The following is a 25,373-nucleotide window of genomic DNA, read 5'->3' as shown; positions in this document are numbered from 1 at the left end:
TGTGTCGGTGTGTGTGTCAGTGTGTGTGTCAGTGTGTGTGTCAGTGTGTGTGTCTGTGTGTCAGTGTGTGTGTCGGTGTGTGTGTCGGTGTGTCAGTGTGTGTGTGTGTGTGTGTGTCAGTGTGTGTGTCGGTGTGTCAGTGTGTGTGTGTGTGTGTGTGTCAGTGTGTGTGTCGGTGTATCACTGTGTGTGTCGGTGTGTGTGTGTGTGTGTGTGTCAGTGTGTGTGTATGTGTGTGTGTGTGTGTGTGTGTATGTGTGTCAGTGTGTGTGTGTGTGTGTGTGTGTCAGTGTGTGTGTCAGTGTGTGTGTGTGTGTGTGTGTATCAGTGTGTGTGTGTGTGTGTGTGTGTGTGTCAGTGTGTGTGTCAGTGTGTGTGTCGGTGTGTGTGTGTGTGTGCGTGTCAGTGTGTGTGTCAGTGTGTGTGTCAGTGTGTGTGTGTGTGTGTGTCAGTGTGTGTGTGTGTGTGTGTCAGTGTGTGTGTGTGTGTGTGTGTGTGTCAGTGTGTGTCAGTGTGTGTCAGTGTGTGTGTGTGTGTGTGTGTGTGTGTGTGTGTGTGTGTCAGTGTGTGTGTGTGTGTGTGTGTGTGTGTGTGTCTGTATGTGTGTCAGTGTGTCATTGTGTGTGTCTGTGTGTGTGAGTGTGTGTGTGTGTGTGTGTGTGTGTGTGTGTGTGTGTGTGTGTGTGTGTGTGTGTGTGTTTGTCAGTGTGTGTGTCGGTGTGTCAGTGTGTGTATCGGTGTGTCAGTGTGTGTGTGTGTGTGTGTCAGTGTGTGTGTCGGTGTGTCAGTGTGTGTGTCAGTGTGTCAGTGTGTGTGTGTGTGTGTGTGTGTGTGTGTGTGTGTCAGTGTGTCAGTGTGTCAGTGTGTCTGTGTGTGTGTGTGTTTGTCAGTGTGTGTGTCGGTGTGTCAGTGTGTGTGTCGGTGTGTCAGTGTGTGTGTGTGTGTCAGTGTGTGTGTCGGTGTGTCAGTGTGTGTGTGTGTGTCAGTGTGTGTGTCGGTGTGTGATCTGGGACAGTCCTCAGCAGCAGCTGACTTGGGGAACGAGGCTCCTACAAAATAAAGTGTTACATAAACATCAATATGAGTGAATAACTAACAAACATTAAAAACTATAAATATTAGACTTTTATTTTGAAAGGACACACAAAAAGGAGTGATGCTGGTGATGCTAGCAGCCGGCTAGCAAAGTTCAATGGCATCTATCATGTGTGTTAGCAACAAGCTAACTGCTGAAATTATGCGTTCAGGGCATGTCGGATAACAAAATCGAATGATTTAAAATCAGCCTCAAATATTTACTCCCCGGTTCAAAGATACAAATAGTTATAAAAAGCTTGACGTGACCTGAAGGCATCGTCTCTCCCTGTCACACGCCTGAGGCCTGTACTACGAAGCAGGATGTTCTCTTAGCGGCTAACTTCAGGGTAAACTCAGGGTTTCCGGTCCTACGAAGCTGGTTCTCTTTTTAGCGGGCTAGATCTCCATGGTAACTGATGCTGAGCGGCTAACCTGCCCCGGAGCAGGTTAGGTTGCAGGCTAAGAGATCAACTCAGTGAAAGCACTGCCTGCTGACCAATCAGAGCTCAGTGTGCGGAGTTTAAAGCGATCAAGTCATATTACAGGAGAAAGGAAATACAAAAAAACTGCCTTGTTACTTGTTGAAAATCCTTGTTACCGTCACAAGGTATGTATCTTGTAATTTGTAGATTGTGTAACTTGCTGTTAAATACCATCAAACTATGTGCAATATATACTTTATGTAAATATGCCATCTTTAATAACTGTAATATATACCGGGCTGCTAAATCCTAAGAACTGCTACAGGATTTGATTTTTAGATTTGATTTGTTTTTGATCTGTATTTTTGAAAATTATGTAACTTTTTTAGTTTTTATCTTTTTTAGCATATTGTTTATTATATTATAACTTAGTACTTTTTTAACGCATGTAAGATATGCAACACTAAGCTGTCTGTGGCTCTTTCTGCTGTAACGCTGCACATTTCCCCTTTGTGGGACTAATAAAGGTATTCTGAAGTTGAGGAAACACTCGAGTCAAATGTAATGAAAGTCAGATGGTGTCTTAGACGGGGCAGTGATATCATAAACCTGTTCATGTACGCATTCAAACACTTGTTCTGTTACCAGCTGTATTCACCTTGCAGGTGCAGCTATGTGGCTTTGATCCTGGATCAAGTGTTTAAGTCATGGATGTTTAAAGTTTAACTTCTTCATATGTCTAATATTATAGTTGACTTTTCATTCAGGAAGTATGACGCTGCGCTGTCAGTAGCTTCTCCATGTTTGTGATTGGTCGAATGCTCCAGATACCACCCCTTTCATGTGAACGCACCTAACTAGATAGGACACGGCTGGCTTGAGCGATCCACTTGATAACCAGCGTCGTAGGACCGTTTAGCGAGAGCGCGTATGTTTTGGATTAGGCCAACCGGCTAACTCAAACATATCCAGGTTAGGTTGAACCAGCTTCGTAGAACAGGCCTCTGGTACACTTACAACAACAACAGTTTTATTGTTGTTAATATCAACACTTTGGGTAATACAGGCTTTTATTTTGGTGGGTTTAAAAAGGAACTAACAGGAAGTGCAAGCAGCAGTTACCACGACAACCTGAAGCTAACAGGCTAATTAAAGTTGGCAGTTAGCTGAGGAGCTAATGCTAATGGCTTCAATCAAAAAGTTTCACTGAGGCATTGTGGGAGATGTGGGCAGGGACAGCAGGAGGTGTGCTGGTTAATGATTGGCTGGTTTAACACTAACTTTATAAAGTGCAGACAGGTAACACACCCACCCACCCACACACACACACACACACACACACACACACACACACACACACACACACACACACACACACACACACACACACACACACACACACACACACACACACACACACACACACACACACACACACACACACACACACACACACACACACACACACACACACACACACACACACACACACACACACACACACACACACACACACACACACACACACACACACACACACACACACACACACACACAGGTCTGTAAGATGGTCTGTATGTTGGTTTAAAGTGCAGTTTCCTGGTTTCCCTGAACCAATCAGTGAGGAGCTCCTGCAGGTACGGGCGGGGCAAAGCTGTGATCTGATTGTTTGATTTGGCCTATGATGGTGATGAGAGACAGTTCTTATGTTTTGATAATTTACTCGTCAGGCCTTGAACGCCTCGCAGGTCTTTGGGGTCAAATAAAGCCCTGATTGAGGACTGGTGAAGGTCTGGAGGTCTCTGGAGGACTCTTGACCCCCTGCACGTCCGTAGTGAAGGTCTGGAGGACTCTGGACCCCCTGCTTATCCCTAGTGAAGGTCTGGAGGACTCTGGACCCCCTGCTGGTCCCTGGTGAAGGTCTGGAGGTCTCTGGAGGACTCTAGACCCCCTGCTGGTCCCTGGTGAAGTTCCGGACGACTCTGGACCCCCTGCTCGTCCTCAGTGAAGGTCTGGAGGACTCTGGACCCCCTGCTCGTCCCTGGTGAAGGTCTGGAGGACTCTGGAGGACTCTGGACCCCCTGCTGGTCTCTGGTGAAGGTCTGGAGGACTCTGGAGGGCTCTGGACCCCCTGCTGGTCCCTGGTGAAGAGAACCAGATGATCCGGGTCAGGTTCTGATGGGCAGCGGGTTCCTGGGAGAACCAGATGAGCCGGGTCAGGTTCTGATGGGCAGCGGGTTCCTTGGAGAACCAGATGATCCGGGTCAGGTTCTGATGGGCAGCGGGTCTCTAACCGGGGGTGGAGACGTGGAACTCTTTCAAAGTCTTTCAGAAAGACTTAAGGTAATTCAGTGAGGGCGGCTAGAGTGCTAAAGAGCTAAAGTGCTAAAGAGCTAACGTGCTATAGAGCTAACGTGCTAAAGTGTCTGGTGGTAGAGCGAGGATCTGCGGTGGGTTCCTCAGAGGTTCTCAAAGGGTTCTCAGTGGGTCCTTTGGCCCTCGTTGGGTTGATAATAAACCCAGTTCTCACCAGTAGGGGGCGCTGGTCTCCACGCTGCCACAGCTCTGCCAGAGGAAGACCCCCGCAGAGGTTCTGGGGCTGCCGAACGGGTCAATCTGGTCCCGCTGTTTCTGGTTCTGGATCTGCATCCCGGGGTTCTCCGTCTCCTGGTTCTCCCCGGGACTCGGGTCCACCAGCCGGTAGTTGTTCCCCTGGTTGTTGTCCCAGAAGGTTCCCTCTGGAGTCTGGTACTGGACGCAGAACTCGACACGGTCTTCGGGGTGCAGAACCTCCGGTACGCAGACGCAGAAGGAGAAGGTGTTGGTGTCGGGGGAACCGTACACCTGGTTCAGGTACGAACACGGAACGTCCTGGAAGCAGCGCCAAGAGTCGAAGGTGATCCGGACCCACACGTTCTTCTGGAAGCAGAGGTTCTGCACCTGAACGGTTCCCGAGAGCAGGCGCTCCTGCAGAGAACACGTCTCCAGAGCCACCTGCTGGGCCTTCAGACGGTTCCTCAGGTCCAGATAGTCTTCTGCCGGCGGGGTGAAGTCCAGAACCAGAGCTGGATAACCGTCTGCTGAGAGAGGAACATGAAACAGTCAAGATTCACTTCACTTATTCTAGAGGAGAAACACAACCGTGGTTCTGGAACAAGACTAATACAGGTCCTGGTTCTCACCTGTCCTGTCTCTCAGGTCCAGAGGGCTGTACTACGAAGCAGGATTTTCTCTTAGCCGGCTAACTTCAGGTTAACTCTGGGTTTCCGGTCCTACGACGCTGGTTCTCTTTTTACCGGGCTAGATCTCCATGGTAACTTTTGCTGAACGGCTAGCCTCAACTCAGTGAAAGCACTGCCTGCTGACCAATCAGAGCTCAGTGTGCGGAGTTTAAAGCGATCAAGTCATATTACAGGAGAAAGGAAATACAGAAAAGCTGCCGTTGCAGAAAGACGGCCGGCAAAAATCAGCGACTGTGTGAACGTGAACATTAATAGAATATCACCTCCCATCTTCAGAGCAATCTGACTATTATAACATTAGCGTTAAGAAAGCTTACTTAAATATCTGCCACAACATAAGTAACCGGATCAGAGTCACATTAAGTACAGTCCGCGGCATATCACATCATAATGTATCATATATCTCCTTATCTGAGTCAGCTGAGCCGTATCTGGCCGTGCAACACTCACAGTGTCACATACTGTATGCAGAAGTATTATTTTATGCACCGAGTTAATAACCAGCGTCGTAGGACCGCTTAGCGAGAGCGCGTTTGTTTTGGGTTAGTTTGAACTGGATTCGTAGTACAGGCCTCTTTACTACGAATCCAGTTCAAGAGACCCTGGATCTCTCTGAGTTATCTTACCTAACCCAAAACAAAGGCACTCTCGCTAAGCGGTCCTACGACGCTGGTTATCAACTCGGTAACTCAAGCCAGGGTTTCTCTGTCCGGCTGAGTGCGCGTTCACATGAAAGGGGCGGGGTTAACAACATTCGACCAATCACAAACATGGAGAAGCGTACTGACAGCGCAGCGTCATACTTCCTGAATGAAAAGTCAACTATAATATTAGACATATGAAGAAGTTAAACTTTAAACATCCATGACTTAAACACTTGATCCAGGATCAAAGCCACATAGCTGCACCTGCAAGGTGAATACAGCTGGTAACAGAACAAGTGTTTGAATGCGTACATGAACAGGTTTATGATATTACTGCCCCGTCTAAGACAACATCTGACTTTCATTACATTTGACTCGAGTGTTTCCTCAACTTAATGTGTTGCTTAAAATAATACTTCTGCATCCATGACAAACTGGAGTTGAGACCAGGAGGCGGAGTCGGAGTCTTACACGCTTCTCTGCGCTCTCTCCTAGACAGTCATCCATAGGAATCCTGAACCCAATAAAATACCCAATATTAACGGTGTGTGTGTCTGCCCAAGGACAATTTAAGGTAAAACCTAATAGAGGTGTCATACATAATAACCTAATCAAAGTAAATGTAACAACTACTACAGTGCAACAAAACAGGAAGATGAAATGTGGACTCTTAAACATAAGATCTCTAGCATCTAAAGCAATACTGGTAAATGATTTAATATCAGATTATAATATTGATATATGCTGTCTCACTGAAACTTGGTTGAGACATGAAGAATATGTCAGCATAAATGAGGCCACTCCACCCAGCCATATCAATACTCATATTGCCCGAGGCACGGGCCGAGGAGGTGGAGTTGCAGCAATCTTTGACTCGAGTTTACTAATCAATACTAAACAAAAATTAAATGATACCTCCTTTGAAAGCCTCGTTTTTAGTCTTACGCATCCGACCTGGAAAACTTTGTAGCCAATCTTATTTGTTACAGTGTACCGTGCACCAGGTCCTTATTCAGAATTCTTATCAGAATTTTCTGAGTTTTGATCAGCTTTGGTTCTTAAAACAGATAAAGTAATTATCGTAGGTGACTTTAATATTCATGTTGACGATGATAAAAATAGCCTTACTGTTGCATTTAACTCTATATTAGATTCTGTTGGTTTCTGTCACAGTGTAAATAAACCAACCCACTGCTATAATCACACTCTTGACCTTGTTCTGACTTATGGTATTGAAATTGAGCAACTATTAGTCGAACCGCATAATCCTGCTTTATCCGACCATTTCTTAGTAACTTTTGAAGTACTGTTACTAGACTACAAAGCATTAGCCAAAAGCTCCTGCAGCAGAAACCTATCTGTTAGTGCTATAGCCAAATTTAAGGAAGAGATTCCACCAATACTTAACTCGATAGCATGTCTGCATGTAGGGGAGGAAACTTATACAAAATGTACACCACCCCAAATTGATCATGTTGTTGATAGTGCTACAGATGCGCTGCGAATAAAATTAGACTCTGTTGCTCCTTTGAAAAAGAAGAAAATAAAACAACATAGATTAGCTCCATGGAATAATGCCCAAACCCGCAAAATAAAGCAAAAGTCGAGACAACTTGAAAGGATATGGCGTTCCACTAAACTTGAAGAATCTCGTTTAATTTGGCATATTACTCTCAATGAATATAAGAAAGCACTGCGTAAAGCGAGAGCAGCATACTACTCTTCATTAATAGATGAGAATAAGAATAAGATTTCTTTTCAGCACTGTAGCCAGGCTGACAGAGAGCCACAGCTCGACTGAGCCTTCTATTCCCATAGCACTCAGTAGCAATGATTTGATGTGCTTCTTTAACGATAAAATTGTTACTCTTAGAAACAAAATCAATGACCTCTTGCCTTTGACCAGTATAGTGTTATCAACAGCTCCCGGAAACGTAAGTTCTAATATTACACTAGATAGTAAACTAGAATGCTTTTCAGCCATAAACCTTGAACAATTAAATTCAATGATTCTCTCTCTAAACCATCAACGTGTATCTTAGACCCGATTCCAACTAAGCTGTTAAAATAAGTTTTTCCATTAATTAGCACTTCTTTATTAAATATTATGAATATGTCTTTATTATCAGGCTATGTTCCACAATCATTCAAAGTAGCAGTGATAAAACCGCTTCTTAAAAAGCACAACCTCGATCCAGAGGTTTTAGCCAACTATAGACCTATTTCTAATCTTCCGTTCCTCTCAAAGATTCTTGAGAAAGCAGTCGCAAAACAGCTGTGTGATTACTTAAAAAACTATGATTTATTTGAAGATGTTCAATCTGGCTTTAGAACACATCATAGCACAGAGACAGCTCTGGTTAAAGTCACAAATGACATTCTAATAGCCTCAGACAAGGGACTTGTCTCTATTCTTGTCTTGCTCGATCTTAGTGCTGCATTTGATACTATCGACCATGATATCCTATTGCAAAGACTAGAGCACTTAGTTGGCATACAGGGAACTGCTTTAGGCTGGTTTAGGTCTTATCTGAACGCTCTCAGTTTGTACGTGTCAACGATGAATCTTCCATGCAAACCAAAGTTAGCCATGGAGTGCCACAGGGCTCAGTGCTCGGACCTATTTTGTTCACCCTATATATGCTTCCGTTAGGCAATATTATAAGGAATCATTATGTAAATTTTCATTGTTATGCGGATGATACTCAACTATATTTATCAATCAAGCCTGATGAAATTAATCATCTAAATAAAATTCAAGACTGCCTCAAGGACTTAAAAACGTGGATGACCTTAAATGTTTTGATGTTAAACACGACCAAAACTGAAGTTATTGTACTTGGCTCGAAGAATCTACGAAACAAATGATCTAAAGATATACTAACTATGGATGGCATTAATTTGGCCTCCAGTGAGACTGTAAGGAATCTTGGTGTTATATTTGATCAGGATTTATCCTTTAACACCCACATAAAATCAATTTCAAGGACCGCCTACTTCCATCTACGTAACATTGCGAAAATCAGGCATATCTTGCCTCAAAACGATGCAGAGAAACTAGTCCATGCATTTGTTACTTCAAGACTGGATTATTGTAACTCCTTATTATCAGGGTGTACCAAGAATTCAGTCAAGTCTCTTCAGCTGATTCAAAATGCTGCAGCTCGTGTACTAACCAGAGTTAGGAAAACGGACCACATTACTCCTGTTCTGGCTGCCTTACACTGGCTCCCTATAGAACACAGGATAGAATTTAAAATTCTTCTTCTGGCCTACAAAGCCCTTAATGGGCAGGCGCCATCTTACCTTAAAGAACTCATTATACCCTACTGGCCTACTAGGGCATTGCGTTCCAAGAATGCAGGGTTGTTGGTTGTTCCTAGAGTCTCTAAAAGTACAATGGGAGCCAGAGCCTTTTCTTATCAAGCTCCACTTTTGTGGAATCAGCTTCCAGTTTGTGTTCGGACGGCAGACACCCTATCCGTTTTTAAGAGTGCGCTTAAGACCTTCCTTTTTGATAAAGCATATAGTTAGGGCTGATTAGATTCAGCCCCTAGTTTTGCTGATATAGGCTTAGTTTGTCGGGGGACATCTTACTTCTTCCTTCTCTCTGTCTATACCTGTGTACTCTCATGTTCCGATTAACCCAGCTTCCCCAAATGTCTTTCTTTTTGGTGTCTATATACGCCGGGATCCGGAGTCATGGAAGATCCTGCGGTCCTGTGTCATGGATCGCGAGTCCTGGATCTTGAGTCGTGGCTGTGGTCCTGGATCATAAGTCCTGGATGGATATCCTCGTGGATTCATCTTCCTATTATACACACATGCTTTTCCAAACATTTGGTCTACCTATGTTGCAAATGTATTATCTTTTCAATTTACACACGGCATCTATTGCACGTCTGTCCATCCTGGGAGAGTCCTCTTCTGCTCTCCCTGAGGTTTCTCCCATGTTCCCCTTAAACTGTGGGGTTTCTTCTGAAGTTTTTCCTTGTACGATGTGAGGGTCTAAGGACAGAGGGTGTCGTATTGTCATACTGATATTCTGTACAAACTGTGAAGTCCACTGAGACAAATGTAACATTTGTGATATTGGGCTATATAAATAAACATTGATTGATTGATTGCATACAGTATGTGACACTGTGAGTGTTGCACGGCCAGATACGGCTCAGCTGACTCAGATAAGGAGATATATGATACATTATGATGTGATATGCCGCGGACTGTACTTAATGTTACTCTGATCCGGTTACTTATGTTGTGGCAGATATTTAATTAAGCTTTCTTAACATAATAGTATAATAATATTATAATAGTTATAGTAGTCCGATTACTCTGAAGATGGGAGGTGATGTTCTATTCATTTTCACGTTCACACAGTCTGTGATTTTGGCCGGCCGTCTTTCCTGCAACGGCAGTTTAAACTGTATTTCCTCCGCACACTGAGCTCTGATTGGTCAGCAGGCAGTGCTTTCACTGAGTTGATCTCTTATCCTGGAACCTATCCTGCTCCGGAGCAGGCTAGCCGCTCAGCATAAGTTATCTACAGGGTTCCTGCAGGTTTCCCCAACTCAAATGTAAGACTTTTTAAGATCTTTTTAAGACCACTTTGAAAATAATTTAAAACCTATTTTACGGCAAGAAAGTATGAAGGAAAATTGCTATGAAAGAAAAAATACGTCCCATAATGAATTACAAAGTAAATGTATTCATGTTCAACATAAGAACAATGACTGAACATAACAGCACAGAACTGTGCTAGCCAAAAAGTGTGTATGTGTGTGTGTCTCTGTGTGTGTGTGTGTGTGTGTGTGTGTGTGTGTGTGTGTGTGTGTTCGTACTGTGCAATTAATCGTATTTTAATCGCAACTACGATTTTGGCCTGCCACAATTACAAAAACAACATAATCGAAAAAAACTATTATTTAGCATTGCTAGGTTGTGACAGTGACAACATATTTAATCTAATTAATTTGAGTCTAATTTATATTTATTTATCATATTTATATATGTTTAGTAGCTTGTGGAAGTGCGCTCCAAAATAATTGTTGATCTTGTTTATTGGTATTTATTATTTTGATATTATTTATTTAAATATATCATTTATTTAATTAATTTTTGTATTGCTTTTTCAGTTGAATTATACTTTCAGGGTAATCAACAGTTAAAAATATAATGTTCAAATTATTATTTGTTTTAAAGTTCAATAAATGGATGTTTTCAAAGTCAATGAATAATCGTATTTAATAATCGTGATATCAATTATTGACCAAAAATAATCGTGATTATGATTTTTGCCATAATCGAGCAGCCCTTGTGTGTGTGTGTGTGTGTGTGTGTGTGTGTGTGTGTGTGTGTGTGTGTGTGTGTGTGTGTGTGTGTGTGTGTGTGTGTGTGTGTGTGTGTGTGTGAGTAACAAGAGCTATATTCAGAGCTCTGCTGCCTTGGCTACAATCTTTCATCATTGCTGTTGTATGATTGGTGTTTAGCTACGGTATTTAGCGTCTAATGCACCTCCGCTTTTAGGGTTGACGTAAACCCAAACGTCGCCCAGAGGTCCCTCGGTGTTGTTGCGGGAGCTGCTGCACTGGCTAACGCTAAACTAGCTAACGCTACATTAGCAAAACAAACGCTGATTTCTTTTGCAAAAGGTGCAGCAGGCTTCAAACTCGTTCCCCTCCACTGGTTTCACCCAAGCACTAAATTAGATGTTTTCCAACCAAATACGGTTGACCTTACACTTCCCCATATTTATTTGTAAGTAGATTTGAAGAGACATGAGTTTCTGACTACCGCTAGCTGAAGCTTGGTTGCTAGGTTACTAGCTGGGTGTTCTCCGATAAGGGGCCGGGGGAAACAAAGTTAGTGATTACTGGTTCCATGTTGATTTATTTTAATACAAATTGTTGAGGGGAACTGAAAGGCTCTTACCGTACTGGTTACTTTGCAGCCCGGACCTTTTCCCCAAAACACATTTAGACGCGATCGCAACACAGAAGTACCTTTCAAATCCCATTGTTTTTAAGACCTTCTAAATCATATTTAAGACATTTTTAAGGCCTTAAATTCAGATGATAAAATTTAAGACCCCGCGGGAAACCTGTATCTAGCCCCTTAAAAAGTGAACCAGCTTCGTAGGACCGGAAATCCCTGAAGTTAGCTTGCTAAACGAAAATCCTGATTCGTAGTATACCCCCCAGGTTAGCCGCTCAGCATCAGTTACCATGGAGATCTAGCCTGCTAAAAAGAGAACCAGCGTCGTAGGACCGGAAACCCAGAGTTTTCCCTGAAGTTAGCCGCTAAGAGAACATCCTGCTTCGTAGGACAGGCCTCAGTTTCTCACCTGTCCTGTCTCTCAGGTGCTGGTTCTCACCTGTCCTGTCTCTCAGGTCCTGGTTCTCACCTGTCCTGTCTCTCAGGTGCTAGTTCTCACCTGTCCTCTCTCTCAGCTTCAGGTCCTGGTTCTCCGTCAGCAGCTGGTCCTCGTCCTCGTTATAAACGTGGACGTTAGCGAGAGCCAGACCCCGAGAGTCCGCGAAAACAACGTTCCTCTTCTTTTTCAGACAGACCGCTGACCTCCTGGTTACCGTGGTGTTAGTGCAGGCGTCGCCGTGGAGACCGGAGGACAGGCAGGGCCTCAGCGGGGAACAGTGTTTTAACAGGAAGGAACCCAGAGGAGGAGAACCGGCCAGACAGAACCTCATCGCCATGTCCACTGGCATCATGTGAGACAGAGCCCCCTGGAGAACCCTGCAGAACAAAGACACAAAACAGGGTCCAGAACCGTAAAGAGACAGAACAGGGTTCAGAACCCTGCAGACACAGAACAGGGTCCAGAACTGTAAAGACACAGAACAGGGTCCAGAACCGTAAAGAGACAGAACAGGGTTCAGAACCCTGCAGACACAGAACAGGGTCCAGAACTGTAAAGACACAGAACAGGGTTCAGAACCCTGCAGACACAGAACAGGGTTCAGAACCCTGCAGACACAGAAAAGGGTTCAGAACCCTGCAGACAGCATGTCGTTGTGCTCCTGTGGGGATCGTCCACAGTATGGAGTATGTTAGTCGCTTTGGATAAAAGCGTCTAACAAGTGACATGTAATAATGACAAAGAACAGGGTTCAGTTGGAGAACCCTAAAGACACAGAACAGGGTTCAGGTGGAGAACCCTAAAGACACAGAACAGGGTTCAGGTGGAGAACCCTAAAGACACAGAACAGGGTTCAGGTGGAGAACCCTAAACAGAACAGGGTTCAGGTGGAGAACCCTAAAGACACAGAACAGGGTTCAGTTGGAGAACCCTAAACAGAACAGGGTTCAGGTCGAGAACCCGAAAGACACAGAACAGGGTTCAGGTGGAGAACCCTAAAGACACAGAACAGGGTTCAGGTGGAGAACCCTAAACAGAACAGGGTTCAGGTGGAGAACCCTAAAGACACAGAACAGGGTTCAGTTGGAGAACCCTAAAGACACAGAACAGGGTTCAGGTGGAGAACCCTAAAGACACAGAACAGGGTTTAGGTGGAGCACAGAACCCTAAAGACACAGAACAGGGTTCAGGTGGAGAACCCTAAAGACACAGAACAGGGTTCAGGTGGAGAACCCTAAAGACACAGAACAGGGTTCAGTTGGAGAACCCTGAAGACACAGAACAGGGTTCAGGTGGAGAACCCTAAAGACAGAGAACAGGGTTCAGTTGGAGAACCCTAAAGAAACAGAACAGGGTTCAGTTGGAGAACCCTAAAGAAACAGAACAGGGTTCAATTGGAGAACCCTAAAGACACAGAACAGGGTTCGGTTGGAGAACCCAAAAGACACAGAACAGGGTTCAGTTGGAGAACCCTAAAGACACAGAACAGGGTTCAGTTGGAGAACCCTAAAGACACAGAACAGGGTTCAGGTGGAGAACCCTAAAGACACAGAACAGGGTTCAGTTGGAGAACCCTAAAGACACAGAACAGGGTTCAGGTGGAGAACCCTAAAGACACAGAACAGGGTTCAGGTGGAGAACCCTAAAGACACAGAACAGGGTTCAGGTGGAGCACAGAACCCTAAAGACACAGAACAGGGTTCAGGTGGAGAACCCTAAAGACACAGAACAGGGTTCAGGTGGAGCACAGAACCCTAAAGACAAACAATTTTCAATCATCATCCTCACGATCATTTAATGTATCATAATGTTTTGAAGAATACACTAATATAGTTTAATCCACGTGAGTTTACAACAACAAAAATAATCGCTTTGTTTTTATATCACATCTGACCGGAGGAAAATACAGCACGGGTCTCACTACCGATAATCCTAAACCCACGGGCAAACAAACAATAATATGTACAGTGTTAATAGTTTACTGTATTATTAGTGTCTAATATTACGGCTATAACAATCACACATTGAGTTGTTAAAATCAGACCGTTTTTTTTTTTTTAAACAGTCTGAATGAAACGGCAGCTCTCAGGTGATCAGCTGTGTGTTTACACAATAAAATATTAGGGCCGGGACTTTAACGCGTTAATTAAGATTAATTAATTACACAAAAATTAACGCGTTAAAAAAATTAACGCATTTTAAATCGCACTTATTTTTGCACCGCGGAACGTTTCTCACTGGATGAGTTTCAGGGGTACCGATTATACTGGAGCACCAACTAACGTTCATGACTTCAGACAACAACAAACCACAGTGAACAATAGTCAAACATGAACGAAGAAGCTGATGAGACCGCTTTGGTTGGCCCCGTGGATGGGACATTTTGTTTTAAAAAACGGACGGATGGAAGCGTCAATAAGAGCACGGTTGTTTGCAAATTATGCAAAAAGGAATTTGCATATCACCGCAGCACATCAAGCCTCAAGTATCACCTCAATGCAAAACATATAGCAGCTAGCGTGGAAGCTAGCGTGGACGTTAGCCCGACTCGGAGTACAAGGACCCACACCCAATTCGCGTTGATCAAACAGTGGCCTATGCAACAGAGAGATTTTATTTTTCATCAGGATATTTGAAGAATAGGAGGGATTGAGGTCAATCACTGGAACTTTTTTATTTTATTTTAAATGGTACACTTTATGTTGAACTATTTATTATGTTGTTGGTGCAACTGGCACTTTATGTTGAACTGTTTATTGTTTTGGCCAAGGTTATTGAGAGAGTTGGACTGAAATTGATTAGATTTTTTAAATCAACTGTTGGTACATCAACAAAGTCTGTTATGGCCTTTGAAGCAACAGAGAGATGTTTTCTAATAGTCAGGGTTTCCAATGTTCTGAATGTTCTTGAAAGTATTGTGTTTTACTTAAAAAACAAAGTGTTATAGTTTACAGAAGGTCTACCTATCTATATATATATATATATATATATATATACTGTACTATATTCCTATGCTATTGCTACACTTTATGGCAAAAATTGCACTTTTCTGTAGGTCTTGGTTAAGGACCACCTTGAAAAAAAATAAACAATGTTTTGTTGCTTAAGCTTATGTATTCAGTCATTATTCAATGGTATACTCAAATCCATGTGAAAAAAATTGCTTCTCACTGTTCTCAGGTCAAATATTTATATGTGATTAAAAATGCGATTCATTTCGATTAATTAATTACAAAGCCTCTAATTAATTAGATTAATTTTTTTAATCGAGTCCCGGCCCTATAAAATATGCATAGTAATTTAATCAATCCTTCCAACACACATTGTAAGAACAGTTCTGTTTCATATGAGTGTTGAGAGCTGTATCCACAAATCTCTTAATTTTGCCCTCAAAAGTGCACCAGATTGATGCATTTAACCCTTTGGAGTCGACCGACCGTGACGCCGGCGTGATCAGATCACATGACCTGTTCAAGCCGGTGCCGCATAAAAACAACAATCCGGACAACATTGCCGTGTGTTTCTGTCGAAAGTAGTGGCTTGAAACTATATCCCAGTCTTTGTTTCATGCAAAAAGACCCAGTAAACACGGAGATACGATGATATAAAGTTAATACATTTACAATGGAACTGGATTTTGATGTATTGTATCGGCTTCATATCGCAATATATTCCCAAAGTCTGAAATGCAAAAATGTCCCACATTAGGGCAATTCACCCATTTAATCATTCAAACAAAATCATATTTGCTGCTCTAAACAAAGTCAAAAATCGTACATCCAAACGGAATACATTTAATTAATTATTATTAATACGTTAAGTCTTGTTCATTGTTTTTCACTTTTATTAAATGTTTGATATTTCCGGCACAGACCCGGGACTAAGGTGTTAATGGTGGACTATCGGACATTCAAAATGCAGCATATTTTCCCCCAAGTGTCCATCTTGTCTGTCAAAATGCATATTACGTTTCTAACTTGCAATATCAATATTTCCGCTCTCTTCACTCCAGAAGAGCGGTCTCTCTGTGTGCGGGGGATCACAGGAGGGGGGGGGGGGGGGAGAGCTGTGGAATGTGACCAATCCCCCCTGGGAGACTTCCTCCACACGTTCCGATGGCCAATTCGTTTTAAACAAAGAGTTCTCAACAGCATAGTCAACACGGGGGGTGGGGGCTGGTGAATGGTATGGTCCTAAGGATGTGTTCTAATCAAACCAAAAGAGAAAATGCAGATTACATTCTCTCTCTCGACTCGCTGGTATCTCGAGCTGAGCGCTCATTGGTGGGTTTTACCACGTGCTGCTGATGAAACTCTCCAATTGGCTCAGCAAAAGTTTGTTGTTGTTTTGTGTCAGTTTTACCTCGCCACTTCCATTCACATTTTCATCATTGTTCCACAATGTTTATCATCATGAAATTAATATCTATATATGTTATACTATACTTGCACTGCTTACCGTTTTCATACTTTATATATCTTAGCATATTCATACACACTGTTCATACTGCTCTCAGGCTGCTGTGTGTATCTAGTGTATTCATACACACTGTTCATACTGCTCACAGGCTGCTGTGTGTATCTAGTGTATTCCTACACACTGTTCATACTGCTCACAGGCTGCTGTGTGTATCTAGTGTATTCATACACACTGTTCATACTGCTCACAGGCTGCTGTGTGTATCTAGTGTATTCCTACACACTGTTCATACTGCTCACAGGCTGCTGTGTGTATCTAGTGTATTCATACACACTGTTCATACTGCTCACAGGCTGCTGTGTGTATCTAGTGTATTCATACACACTGTTCATACTGCTCACAGGCTGCTGTGTGTATCTAGTGTATTCATACACACTGTTCATACTGCTCACAGGCTGCTGTGTGTATCTAGTGTATTCCTACACACTGTTCATACTGCTCACAGGCTGCTGTGTGTATCTAGTGTATTCCTACACACTGTTCATACTGCTCACAGGCTGCTGCGTGTATCTAGTGTATTCATACACACTGTTCATACTGCTCACAGGCTGCTGTGTGTATCTAGTGTATTCATACACACTGTTCATACTGCTCTCAGGCTGCTGTGTGTATCTAGTGTATTCATACACACTGTTCATACTGCTCTCAGGCTGCTGTGTGTATCTAGTGTATTCATACACACTGTTCATACTGCTCACAGGCTGCTGTGTGTATCTAGTGTATTCATACACACTGTTCATACTGCTCTCAGGCTGCTGTGTGTATCTAGTGTATTCATACACACTGTTCATACTGCTCTCAGGCTGCTGTGTGTATCTAGTGTATTCACACACACTGTTCATACTGCTCTCAGGCTGCTGTGTGTATCTAGTGTATTCATACACACTGTTCATACTGCTCTCAGGCTGCTGTGTGTATCTAGTGTATTCATACACACTGTTCATACTGCTCTCAGGCTGCTGTGTGTATATCTATCTAGTGTATTCATACTGTACCCCTCCTCACTGTTTATTCATCATTGAATTAATTCTATATTTTATTCTGTAGATTGTGTACATAACTTTTCACTTTACTGCTTGTTGCACTCCTGGTTGGAAGCTAAACTGCATTTCGTTGTCTCAGTACCTGTAATATGGTGGGGAGACGTGTGTGATTAAAGGTTTATTCGCAGAAATGTAAAGTGATCTAACTGAGTTCTATTCATATTCTTGACGATTACTGTGATCTGCATGCACTTATCAAACATTTAATTAAAGTAGGCTAGTGAGGGGGTCCAAAATCAGCCAACGTGCTTTTGTTTTTATTACATGAATTGAGGTGACTGAGGCTTTTTAATATAGACTTTTCAGTGAAAACTGAACTTGAAAATGGCTTCCTCTTTTTATTTTCGGGGTTAGGAGACGTGTGTGATTAAAAATGCATTCGCAGAAATGTAAAGTGATCTAACTAAGCTCTATTCATATTCTTGACGGGAAGAGCAGTGTAGATGGGTGTCCATATGCATTTGAAAAGCAATATAAATCACAGTTATTATGCAATAGGCTTTAAAAGCGCCATCGATAACCATTACCTTTTTTCCAATTCAAACTCTTGATGGGAAAAAAGGAAGGTGTAAATGGTTGGGCTAGACCAGGGGTCGGCAACCCTAACCACTGACCCTAGTTACGGTGCCGCGTGCCAATGCACCGTAACCAGTGGCACACGAGGAATAAGCGGAATAAGTGTGCAAAATATTTAAATTGTATTTTCGGAAACTGAACGAGACCGCAGCCAGAGCGCGTCTCCCCGTTACCTGCAGAAGGAAGCCATGCACGCAACGCAGCCCCGCGCTCTTTATCTCCAGGTGACTTTCTGCCGCTTTCCTCCGTGGTGCAGTGCTGATCGTTTCACCACGGAGGAAAGCACTTCACTAATTCCAGTACCCATAAGGAGCTGTACACATGCTGCAGTTTTTGCGTGGCTGTGTCTTTAGTTGAAAGCCCAGTGGCGATCTGTTCATCTCTCATCGAAATAATATGCTACAAAGGGGCGGACTGGCCATCTGTGTGTTGAACTTTCCTGTCGGCTCCCAGACCGTAGTCGAGGAGGGCAGCAGCAACAAGCTTCAGGTTCAATAACCCACTTTAGCTTCAATGACTGGAGAGAGGCGAGCTCTTCTTGGGAGGCCGTTGCATTTATTTAGATGTTCTTCTGTTTCACAAAATACATCACAGACCTCTGTTTTTCTGCTGCCTCGTTTCACTTCCAGAAACATACACGTTCCCTCACTGTCGCTCTACCATCCACAAACACACATGCACAAGCCGCACCCCTCTTTCTCTCTCTCTTAAAGGGAAAGCGACCTCATCTCACTCTGCATGAACCTAATATCATAACATGTGTGTTCTGGAGAATCACAGAACGGACGATCGTCCTTATTATTATGCCGTTTAAACCAATTGTTTAAATGTGTTTGTTAAATTCGGCATCATGTAAGTTGCGCTGACAGGTCCACACACTGCTTCCCCGCAGCGAGGCTCCCCCGCCCTCCTGCTGAGAGTTGACGAGCGTCAAGGTCCTCAACCGCCCCCCCCCCCGTTAATAATTATCGATCGTTGGCACGCTGATAACATTTTTCTTTTTAATGGCACTTCATATCAAAAAGGTTGCCGACCCCTGGGCTAGACTGTACTGTATACATACAAAGGCCATTTAATAGACGTTCTTCTGGAAATGTTCACATCAGGCACCTTCAAGTTAAACAATACTACAGTAAACATTTAACACAGTAAATTATGTGGATTAAACCACATTTATTTTGTTAAAAATAAACAAAATATGATTTTGGAGTCGGCTTGACTCGGTTTGCATCCATAAAGAATGCACAAATGTGTTTAATCGTTAATCTCAGATATACTAAGTAAATACATTTGTTCCTGCTCAAGATTAGATTCAACTTTATTGATATTGCACATATTACAGTTACTGAGACAACGAAATGCAGTTTAGCTTCTAACCAGGAGTGCAACAAGCAGTAAAGTGAAAAGTAATGTACACAATCTACAGAATAAAATATAGAATGAATTGAATAATGAATAAACAGTGATGAGGGGTACAGTATGAATACACTAGATATACACTGCAGCCCAGCCTGTGAGCAGTATTAACAGCAGTGTTCGAATTACCAATTTGCTTTCGGGGGAGCCCTATTTTTCAGTGCATATCCTGCTACTAAATATGTCCCACGCACGCTCTGTTGACTGGCGCAGCAGGGCGGATGCGATCAATTGCTATAAAAACACTGCTATTTTTTATTTACTTATGAAAAGCCATGGATCCTTTCATTCCACTCACTCCATCTTTTCTGTGTCCAGTTAAAAGGCAGGTCATGGGCATCGTCAGGTTCGCTAGTGCAGGTGGCGCCAACTCGTTAAACTCTTTGTTTAAAACGAATTGGCCATCGGAACGTGTGGAGGAAGTCTCCCAGGGGGGATTGGTCACATTCCACAGCTCTCCCCCCCCCCTCCTGTGATCCCCCGCACACAGAGAGACCGCTCTTCTGGAGTGAAGAGAGCGGAAATAATGATATTGCAAGGTAGAAACGTAATATGCATTTTGACAGACAAGACGGACACTTGGGGGAAAATATGCTGCATTTTGAATGTCCGATAGTCCACCATTAACACCTTAGTCCCGGGTGCGGAAATATCAAACATTTAATAAAAGTGAAAAACAATGAACAAGACTTAACGTATTAATAATAATTAATTATATTTATTCCGTTTTGGATTTTTGACTTTGTTTAGAGCAGTGATCTTCTCTGCAGCAGAGAGCTAAGCGCTGTCAGACCGGACCTAACCCTGAAAAGTATTATGTTATTCATATTAAATACATATAAGTATTTTTACAACTTGTATTTAGAAATACTACTAACCCTGTAATTATTGATGCATAAATGTGTTCATCCATTCAATGTGGCATCTATATAATGGGGTTAATGTATGATATTACTTAATAATACAATACATTATAATATATGATATGATAATTATATTTTAGTTTTATTCATTTCTAATTTCATAGTTTCTCATTATTATTATTTTTATCGCTCATCTTATTTTAGATGTTATTAATCTGTGTGAATCTGTGCTCCTGTTTTTCACTCTCACCCTGTTGCTGTTTGAAATACTGAATTTCCCCACAGGGATTAATAAAGGTCCATCTTATCTTATCTTAATGAATAAATTGATTTACTTCAATCTACTGTACTGTGTAAAAACACCCCAACAATATTACAAAAAATATACTGCATAAAGCAAACTTTATACTTTATTTGATCTAAAATATTGATATTTTTTCATTCTAGTGTGAAAACCATAACAAATAAGTGATTAAATGCTACAGTATTAAACAAACACAACTGCAGAGCTGCAAACATTGCAAACAGACTAAGTTCTACAACACCCAGTTGTCTTTGTGTATTTGTGAATGAAGCGCCATCCAGTGTTTCCCCTATATACAAAGAGTGGCGGCGCAGCGCCGCTGCTGAAATATGAGCGCCGCTGCTAGGGAGCACCAGCCAGGTACCAAAAAAAAAAAAAAAGGATTTTTTTTTTTAACTTTTTTCTTAAAATAATCATAAGTGGCGACCCTTTTTCATTTTTGATTGTTTGTTATGTGGATTTGTATTATTTGTGTTACTGTATGTTCAATAAAAGGTGTATTTTTGCTAAATCTTGAGACATTGCCCCGGACCCCCCTAGGGGATTTGACGTCCAACCCCCAATTCAAACATGTTCATACAATACTGAATACATTTGAAGCCATGTTGACGTGTATCACCTGTGTCAATACATTTCTGTTTTTGCAGTGTATTTGTCTTTTGTAGAGATTTTTCATTTATTCTTTACATATAAAATGTCGCCTAAAATCTCACCTAGAGCAGCAAATAGTCTAGAACCGGCCCTGGAGCTAGGCCTCAAGAGCCTTTCTTGTGCTGATATAAAGAAACAAATTGGCGGGGCGCACTTCGCACGCACTAAAAAATTCCACGTGCTCCACGCTCACATTATGCTGGGCCCACATGCCTTAGCACCGCTGCTATGACTCCATCCTAGGGGAAACACTGCCATCTCATGGTTAAATCCTGTAATTGAACAAATGGAGACATTTGGCAACACCCCCAGCCACTGGGATCCGCTGGGCTTTTGACCGGGACACACCCATGTGAGTCCTATCTGGAGTGCTACATCTGTAAATGACCTCATGAAGCTGCAGGTCTCTGGAGTGTTTTGAGGGTTCTGCGCTCAGTGGTCTGCTGACAGGGAACCAGCTTCAGGTTCTTTATAAATACACTTTATAGAACAATTGTCTGACTTAGTTTTAATATTAAAAAAAATAAAAATATGATTTTGAGTTTCTGATTAAAATACTTTGACTGCCAGCATATATATATATTATGACTGAACGATATATCGTGTCATGGCGATAACCGCGATATTCACACCGCAGGGACGTGCGGTTTTATTCATAAAAAAAAAAATGCTGACGCACTTTAGCACAGAATTCAAAATAAAGATACCCTTATTACTTATCGAAACTGCACATACAATATATCCGATTAAAACTGAGACTCTACAGATTATTTAAGTTTAGTATCATCACTAAGCGATCCGATCTCGCGACAGGCAAAGCAAACACAGATATCACAACACGAACCTTTACGGAGCTTTTAGGGAGATCGTTTCACCGTAGCTGTCAATCTGATCAAAAGACGTGTTCAATGGAATTAAAATGAGAAAAAACGCAGCTGAATCGGTTAATCCATAGGTTATTAATGTATCTGTGGCTTTGAAGCAATTGTTTATAATCCATAATTCCATTTTTATGTAAAAATCGGAGCGCAGAAGTTAGCTGCTAATGATGCAGTAATATATATATATATATATATTAGGGCCGGGACTTTAACGCGTTAATTAAGATGAATTAATTACACAAAAATTAACGCATTTTAATCGCACTTGTTTTTGCACCGCGGAACGTTTCTCACTGGATGAGTTTCAGGGGTCCGATTATACTGGAGCACCAACTAACGTTCATGACTTCAGACAACAACAAACCACAGTGAACAATAGTCAAACATGAACGAAGAAGCTGATGAGACCGCTTTGGTTGGCCCCGTGGATGGGACATTTTGTTTTAAAAAACGGACGGATGGAAGCGTCAATAAGAGCACGGTTGTTTGCAAATGATGCAAAAAGGAATTTGCATATCACCGCAGCACATCAAGCCTCAAGTATCACCTCAATGCAAAACATATAGCAGCTAGCGTGGAAGCTAGCGTGGACGTTAGCCCGACTCGGAGTACAAGGACCCACACCCAATTCGCGTTGATCAAACAGTGGCCTATGCAACAGAGAGATTTTATTTTTCATCAGGATATTGGAAGAATAGGAGGGATTGAGGTCAATCACTGGCACTTTTTTATTTGATTTTAAATGGTACACTTTATGTTGAACTATTTATTATGTTGTTGGTGCAACTCACACTTTATGTTGAACTGTTTATTGTTTTGGCCAAGGTTATTGAGAGAGTTGGACTGAAATTGATTAGATTTTTTAAATCAACTATTGGTAAATCAACAAAGTCTGTTATGGCCTCTGAAGCAACAGAGAGATGTTTTCAAATAGTCAGGGTTTCCAATGTTCTGAATGTACTTGAAAGTATTGTGTTTTACTTAAAAAACAAAGTGTTATAGTTTACAGGTGGTCTACCTACCTATAGGCTACCTGAATCTCTGAAATGTACTATATTCCTAAATATGCTATTGCTACACTTTATGGCAAAAATTGCACTTTTCTGTTGGTCTTGGTTAAGGACCGCCTTGAACAAAATAAACAATGTTTTGTTGCTTAAGCTTATGTATTCAGTCATTATTCAATGGTATACTAAAATCCATCTTCTCACTGTTCTCAGGTCAAATATTTATATGTGATTAAAAATGCGATTAATTAATTACAAAGCCTGTAATTAATTAGATTAATTTTTTTAATCGAGTCCCGGCCCTAATATATATATATATATATATATATATACACATATTATTACAGCATGATGAGGTCCATGATGAAGTAATATATATATATATATATATATATATATATATATATATATATATATATATATATATATATATAAAGTATTGCAGTATTCTCCTCTTTACTCCGTTTTATAACCACAGATGATATTCCTAAATAAAGATTATATGTATTTACTTTCTCATACAATTATATGTATTGGGCAGTTTAGGAAAGCACCTGACAAACTGTTGTTGTTGTTGTTGTTGTTGTTGTTGTTGTTCAAACAACAAAAATAAATACAGAATAAAATACTTTAGACAGGCATTTATAACCGGTTTAACTCTTTATAAAGATCTGAGACATTAAAGCAGGAAGAAAAGAAGAATGTATGATGAATAAAGTTGTGCTGCTGCTCAGAGTTGCGGGTAGGATGTATTTATAATCTGATGCTCAGACTGTATAGGTTAGGTTTAGCATAGGCTAAAGTGCTGACCCTAACCCCTAACCCTCAGACTGCATCAGATTATAACAACACCCCATAAATCAATAAAGAGGGTAAGTGCAGCAGCAGTGGCGCAGTTACCTGATGTTCATCTAAACTTTGTTTCTGCAGAACCTGCAGAACCCAGAGAAACTCCGCAGGACTTCCCGGTGCAGAACCCTCCCGGTGCAGAACCTAGAACCTGCAGAACCCGCTTCTTCGTCTTTTTTTGTTCACTTAGTTTTATTTCCGTCGCATTCTGCAGCCATTTTAAGCAGAGAAGCCGTTGCTTCACAAGCCCCGTCCCCACATAGGACAGCAGCCAATCAGCGCTCAGCTGCGTCAGCTGCTCGCCCCTTGGCCAATCAGAGAGAAGCTAGTGGTCCAGCCGTGACGTAAGGATGAGGAGCTCTGGGATGTGAGAGCCCTGAAACTTGCCTGGCAGGCACTTTTTATTTTAATCAATAGCTATATTTAAAACTTTAAAAACTGTGATCAAATGAAACACATAAAACATGACCTGTTTCTACTTCGCAAACTAACATTATATATGAAATTAAAACTCAGATTGAATCGAGTGTATTTATTTAGAAAAGAGGTTTGTGTTTCAGGTTCACCTGAGTCCTGTCAGACCGCACTGAGGGCTGATCTGTCTGCAACAGGAACACAGGTTCTCTCTGGGTTCTCTCTAGTGATGGGAATTCGGATCATTTGGCTCGGCCAAGAAGAGCCGGCTCTTTCGGCTCCCAAACGGCTCTTCAGTTTACCACATATTATACCTTTTAATTAAATCAAATGTCGCCCTGTTTTGATGTGTATAGGCCTATGTGTACACATATATCACTTAAATTAATCAATACATCCTTTGTACTAAAGTATTCAAAATTAAATATTACATGTTTAATATGAATGATTCGCTGCGGCCAAATGTTTTCATTGCATTTACAGACCCTTGTAACTGTCTGATACCACCCAATGAATGCACTGACTTGCTTGTAGAACCACGCTACACAAAACAGATAGCAACACCTATAAAAACTAATTAAAAAAAGGGGCTATTGTATCGACATTTTAAAATTATTTTTAAAGAAAAGGCCAATTCTCTGAGCTGCAGCTGACCACGCCCCCCTGCAGGAGAGGGGAGCGTGCTCTGAGATCAGCTGCTGGGCTCTCAGAAGAGGGGGAGAAAAAGAGATCTCCCTCCTCCGTGTTTTATTCTTATAGAAGTAAGAAGAGAAGCAACGGGGCAGAAACCCTCTTTTTTACGCAGCGGTCCAGACATAGACATCAAACGGCGACACATATTCAGTTGATATTTACTTTGGCATTAGGGCAGGGATATCTAGATACTTTCCAAGGTTTGACAGAATGAATTGTGCTACTTTTAAAGCAAGCAACGATGTTTTCAAATCTGTAATCAAAAAGCTCCTCAAAAACACTATCGAAGCAGTTCCTGTCGTTGCTACGTAGTTCAAACAGTAACAACGGACTATTTTTCTTTAGCGGATGCATGTCAATTTAAATAAATACATACAACTATTTTTTAAATCGATAAAATAATTTTCTAAATCCATAAAAGCATTTCAATTAATAT

General features: G+C 41.8%; 1 protein-coding gene across 2 annotated transcripts; it reads right to left on the bottom strand.

The window, feature by feature from the left end:
* Positions 1 to 1,107: 1,107 nt before the first annotated feature.
* LOC307024152 (protein phosphatase 1 regulatory subunit 3C-B-like) lies at positions 1,108 to 24,096 on the bottom strand. Of its 2 annotated transcripts, none has more exons than XM_079658013.1 (3): positions 23,882 to 24,096; positions 11,822 to 12,138; positions 1,108 to 4,576 (listed from the first exon to the last, which is right to left on the bottom strand). In XM_079658013.1, exons 1-3 carry the CDS (start codon positions 23,890 to 23,892, stop codon positions 4,026 to 4,028), a joined length of 879 nt encoding a protein of 292 aa, XP_079514139.1. In that variant the 5' UTR covers positions 23,893 to 24,096; the 3' UTR covers positions 1,108 to 4,025. The 2 variants fall into 2 exon arrangements, with proteins under 2 accessions (XP_079514139.1, XP_079514138.1); XM_079658012.1 differs by having other exon boundaries at positions 1,108 to 4,579; positions 23,882 to 24,095.
* Between the last annotated feature and the right edge of the window lie 1,277 nt (positions 24,097 to 25,373).

The sequence above is a fragment of the Notothenia rossii genome (assembly GCF_949606895.1).
Source record: "Notothenia rossii genome assembly, chromosome: 11".
NCBI lineage: Eukaryota > Metazoa > Chordata > Actinopteri > Perciformes > Nototheniidae > Notothenia > Notothenia rossii.
The sequence above is the reverse complement of the archived record's forward strand: the minus strand, read 5'-3'. Positions and strand labels throughout refer to the sequence as shown.

Bases quoted from the DNA above. Each gene is read 5' to 3' on its own strand.
- LOC307024152 (XM_079658012.1), bottom strand. The intron at 4,580-11,821 runs GTGAGAACTAGC...TTCCTCTCTCAG, and splicing joins GAAGCTGAGAGAGAGGACAG to CAGACGGTTATCCAGCTCTG.